At 35.5% G+C, this 4,462-nt stretch overlaps 1 protein-coding gene across 1 annotated transcript; it reads left to right on the forward strand.

The window, feature by feature from the left end:
• Window positions 1-382: 382 nt before the first annotated feature.
• LOC119773328 (ubiquitin carboxyl-terminal hydrolase 47-like) lies at window positions 383-3,462 on the forward strand. The gene is made up of 10 exons (XM_038270283.1): window positions 383-446; window positions 538-640; window positions 733-848; window positions 997-1,067; window positions 1,168-1,293; window positions 1,460-1,555; window positions 2,121-2,246; window positions 2,326-2,454; window positions 2,594-2,619; window positions 2,697-3,462. Exons 1-10 carry the CDS (start codon window positions 437-439, stop codon window positions 2,971-2,973), a joined length of 1,080 nt encoding a protein of 359 aa, XP_038126211.1. The 5' UTR covers window positions 383-436; the 3' UTR covers window positions 2,974-3,462.
• The last annotated feature ends 1,000 nt before the right edge of the window (window positions 3,463-4,462 follow it).

Raw genomic sequence — 4,462 nt, forward strand, 5'->3', positions numbered from 1 at the left:
AGACTTGCAGTAAACAACCGGTCAGACAGCTATAGTGCTTCCTTTTCAAAGAAATGTTACGGAAAATAAATGTCATAACACAAGCATTTTTTGTGGGTACTTTCCAGCTCCTTACTTAGTTTTTGTTTCATGTTGTTTGGTGAGGTAACTAATCTTTATCATTTCGATTACGGCCAACAGATTTCCCTTAAGTTTATAGTTTCTTCCTGTAATTCTAACGCAAGTGAGAAAGAATGACCACATTTTGCAGGTTCATTCCAGGACAGACTACTTTGTAATATAGGTGGAGTTACAGGCCGTCTACTCCCTCCCTCTCTCTGCAGTCATAGGAGTGCCTTTTACTGTCTCTATATCAGCGATTGTTCAACCATAGAAATTCTTCCTGCAAAGTCGCTGTGAAGAAGAGCTGAATCAGGGCAGTCTTCAATGATTCAGTATGAAACAAGGTAAGACCTTCATCCCAACCTTCCAGTAAAGATGGGAATGAACGCCGTCTTTTATTAATGTACCAATGTTTTATATCTGAATGTCCTACAGACATTAAGTACTATGGGTTGAGGAACCAAGGAGCAACATGCTACCTGAACAGTATTCTGCAGGTTCTGTTTATGACCAAGGAGTTCAGAGAGGCTGTAGAAAGGTTGGTGAATCAATCAAATACCATTTTTTATGTTATAACATCTGCTTTATTTTACGGTAGCCTCTGTATCTCTGACAACTTTCTATTAACAGATGTCCTATAGACCATAAAGATCGCATTGATGTTCAACTGCATAGTTTGTTTGAAAGTTTAAAGGAAAGAACATCAGAAACCAGAGACGTAACAAGAAAGCTGGGGATAGAAAGAGGTAAATTATAAAATGCATTAAAGAACGATGAGCTTGTTTCTTGATAAGCCTAACAAGCATTAGAGAAAATAAAATGAACAGCAGCATTCCTTATAATAAAAAATAAAGATGCTGTATTTCATGGATCATTCTTCCTCTATTCTCTCAGTTTATGAACAGTATGATTCTGGTCAGTACTTTGAGAAGATTTTATCTATGGTCAGTGATGAAGCATCAAAGGTAAATGACTCATTAAATCACAATGAGATCAGGATGGAGACTGAATTAGAGAATCTACATTAAGCATAGATGCTTGTTTTCTATCAAAATGTGTTTTCAGGTATTTAAAGGAAACCTGACCCACAGGACTGTTTGTGGTGGATGTTCTGCACATACTGAAGAAGATGTGCCATTTTGGTATCTTTCTCTTCCACTGATGGATTCTAGTGATAAAAACTACAGCGTGGTGAGAAACAACCTGCAAACTGGAAACCATTTAATTTCCGACCAAACTCCTGTCATAAATGTGATTTGGGCTAGACAATGATTTATGATTTATAGCTTAGTAGAAACTGTGTCTTTTACCTGAGAGCTGCAGGTGGAAAGCACCTGTAACACAAGTTCATTTTCAGGAGGACGCCATCGAGGAGTTCTTAAAGGATTCAGAGTTTAATGGAGATGACCAGCTGTACTGTGATGAGTGTGAAGAAAAACATGACACTACTGTTGTAAGTAAACCGAAACTCTTTTGTGTTCGTTTACAAAGCAGCTAAAACTTTGTTCATAAAAGAGACTTTACATTGTGAAATATATAAAAAAAAAATGCTTTTACCTGAACATATGTTACCGTATAAAAACATGTGCTATATAGAAAAAAATACAAAATCATCTTTCCATGTTTTTAAGGTTGGCTAGAATTACCTTAAGTATTTATTTTAGCTGAAACACGAAAATAAAAGAGAAATCTGTGCCAAAGTTTTTATTTTCTGGCTGGTGTCTTAAGTGATTTAAAGTGTACACATGTTTTATTTATTGTGACACAATCTAAATGTTGAATTCTCTCCCACCCCCCCACATACCTCCCCCAACCCCCCCCACCACACCCCCCAACCCCCAACCCCCACCCCCAACATGATGCTGCCGCATAAATAAGAAGAAAATATTGGTCCTTTTGAGAGACCTGAAACGGGAACGATTTATTCTGAATTTTGCCAGACAGTACATGAAAAATGCTGTGAGTCTTAGTAGTAAATATATTATGTTAATTAGATTTATGCATCTGTGTTCATTCAGAAATACAAACTAAAGCATAATCCAGAGGTTTTGATGCTGCTGCTGAAGAGATTTGTATACCAACGCCGATCCTACATTAAAGACAGCCATGCTGTGGATGTTTACTACACTATCAACGTACCTGAGGTATATTTTAGCATATTTTGATCATTGCTCGTTTCCTTTTCAGTCTTCAGATCATTAATGTCTGTGTCTCATTGTTCAGAATCAGACATATGAACTGTACGCGTTGGTGGAACACTTTGGGACTCTGAAAGGTGGACATTATACAGCAAGAATCAAACCTCAGGATGAAGAAGGATGGTTTGAGTTCAATGATTCCTCTGTTACAATGGTGAGAATGATTGTACTATAACAATACTTTCAAACATGGATGATTTTTAGTTTATCTGTTGTTTTGAAACCGTATATTTTAATTTATTATAAAAAAAAAGGCAATTTTAATACACAGTTGTTTCTTTTTCAATGACCAGATGTCCCAACAAGAGACATTCGAGAGGTAACTGCCCTTCATTTTCTTCTTCTATGTTTTTGTACTGTTTATAATAAACTAATGTTAAGCTCTTTCCGCACCAGATCCCAGAGTGCATATCTTCTGTTTTACAGGAAGAAAAGCAAGAAGAAAACAGGCTTCCTATCATTTAATACAGGATTTATTTCACGTTGGTTTTCTAAAGTAAATTTCTTATGGTTCTCATTTGTTATTGTATCTGGATGTGCCTTGGTGTTTTTAATCAAACGGAGAAATAATTTTTTGCACTTTGTCTATGCAAGCGACACAGTTAGTTTTAGACTTTATTTTAATAGGTTGTTTGCTTTTCCTTTTCTTGGTCACCTTCCTCACTTTAACTGATCTGATGCTTCCATATGTCCACACAGTTCACCTGATAATCCACATCATGTTCTTGTGTCACTCATCAGCCCTCCCGGTAGTTAAATAATACAATTTTTTCCCCCTCTGTGACAGACGATTTCATTCATCTATGACTGCTCTCCAAGTTCTGCTGGTCAGTTTCTATCACAGTTCTCTAAATACTTACGTTTTTTAAGCTCTTTTATTAACACATTCATTCAGCATCCACTCTGTCTGGAATATCTGCCTGCCTTTTAAGACTAAATTGTTTTCCAAAATATAAAAATAGAAAGTAAAAGATGACATATTATCAAACAAAGATTATTTTAATTACAGAGATAAAAAACGAAAAAACTAACTTATAATCTATTTATTGAAAATATTACTTTGCCTGAGAGGCCTGCAGAGTTGATTTAGAGAATCATTTATAATGAATCTAATGGACAGGCATCACCTGAGCACAAATCTGTTTAAAGCTTAAACATTTTAACAAAAACAAATTTTATAATGTGACTGCTATGAAAGGTCAACATTGCAGCGGTTTATTCTTTTAGGTTTATCCTAAATGGCATCCTGGACAGTTTGCAGTTGGGTTAGACTGTATAACATCAGCAAATTCAAGAAAAAAGCTTTGCTTTCTTATGTTACAAAAATAGGTTTAGTGGAATATGTGTGTCCTTTATTCATATGTAAATAAAATACTATAAATGAAAATAAATGTGTACGTTTTATATGCGTTTCTGATTTTTCTCAGTCAAGTGCTTAACATAATTTTTTCTTACACAGAAAAGTGTGACTTTTTCTTTATTAGCTGTAACTATGCTCCAGTTTGGAAACAAGCTGCCTTCACTTTAGGTCAGGGATCTAAAATCTGGGGCTGGATGGCAGCTGTCCTGCAACCTAAAGATAGTTAAATTGTTAGAATATATTTAAAATTTAAGTTAACTGAAATATTATTCAATCAAATATTTTGCACTAATACCATCTACTGGTTGTCCTGCTGTCAGGTGTTCAAAGTCAGCTGACTGAGGAGCTCTAAACTTTAATCCATCGAGTTACTGCTGATTGGGAGAGACCATTTCATTAAGTGTTTTTAGAATACTTTGAAATTTGTTGAATCTTTTACTTTTGAGTTTCTCCAGAAACGTACCTGAAAAGATAAATGTAGGAATTTATAATAAGGAATAAATAAAATTTTATGAGTAGAGAAATAATATAGATAAATACAATGACAATAGAGTAGCTATTAGCATGTGCATTATTCCGGTCTGACGGCAAAGTAGAAGTGCATCGCTGTCGTTTACAGGCCAAGTTTTATTCAGCTGCTCCATTTCCCGTTTCAGAGATGCTCAATTTTCCATCAATAAGCAAACTTATCCTCACTCCTCCCAGAGATAAGCCCAATGAGAAAGAATGGGAGCTGAGCAGATGTCAGCACATCCCTACCCTCTGTCTAAGATCACATTCAGAACCATTGCAGAAACCTAAT

Source organism: Cyprinodon tularosa, unplaced genomic scaffold (genome assembly GCF_016077235.1).
Source record: "Cyprinodon tularosa strain WSP-4 unplaced genomic scaffold, ASM1607723v1 ctg76, whole genome shotgun sequence".
Classification (NCBI taxonomy): Eukaryota; Metazoa; Chordata; class Actinopteri; order Cyprinodontiformes; family Cyprinodontidae; genus Cyprinodon; species Cyprinodon tularosa.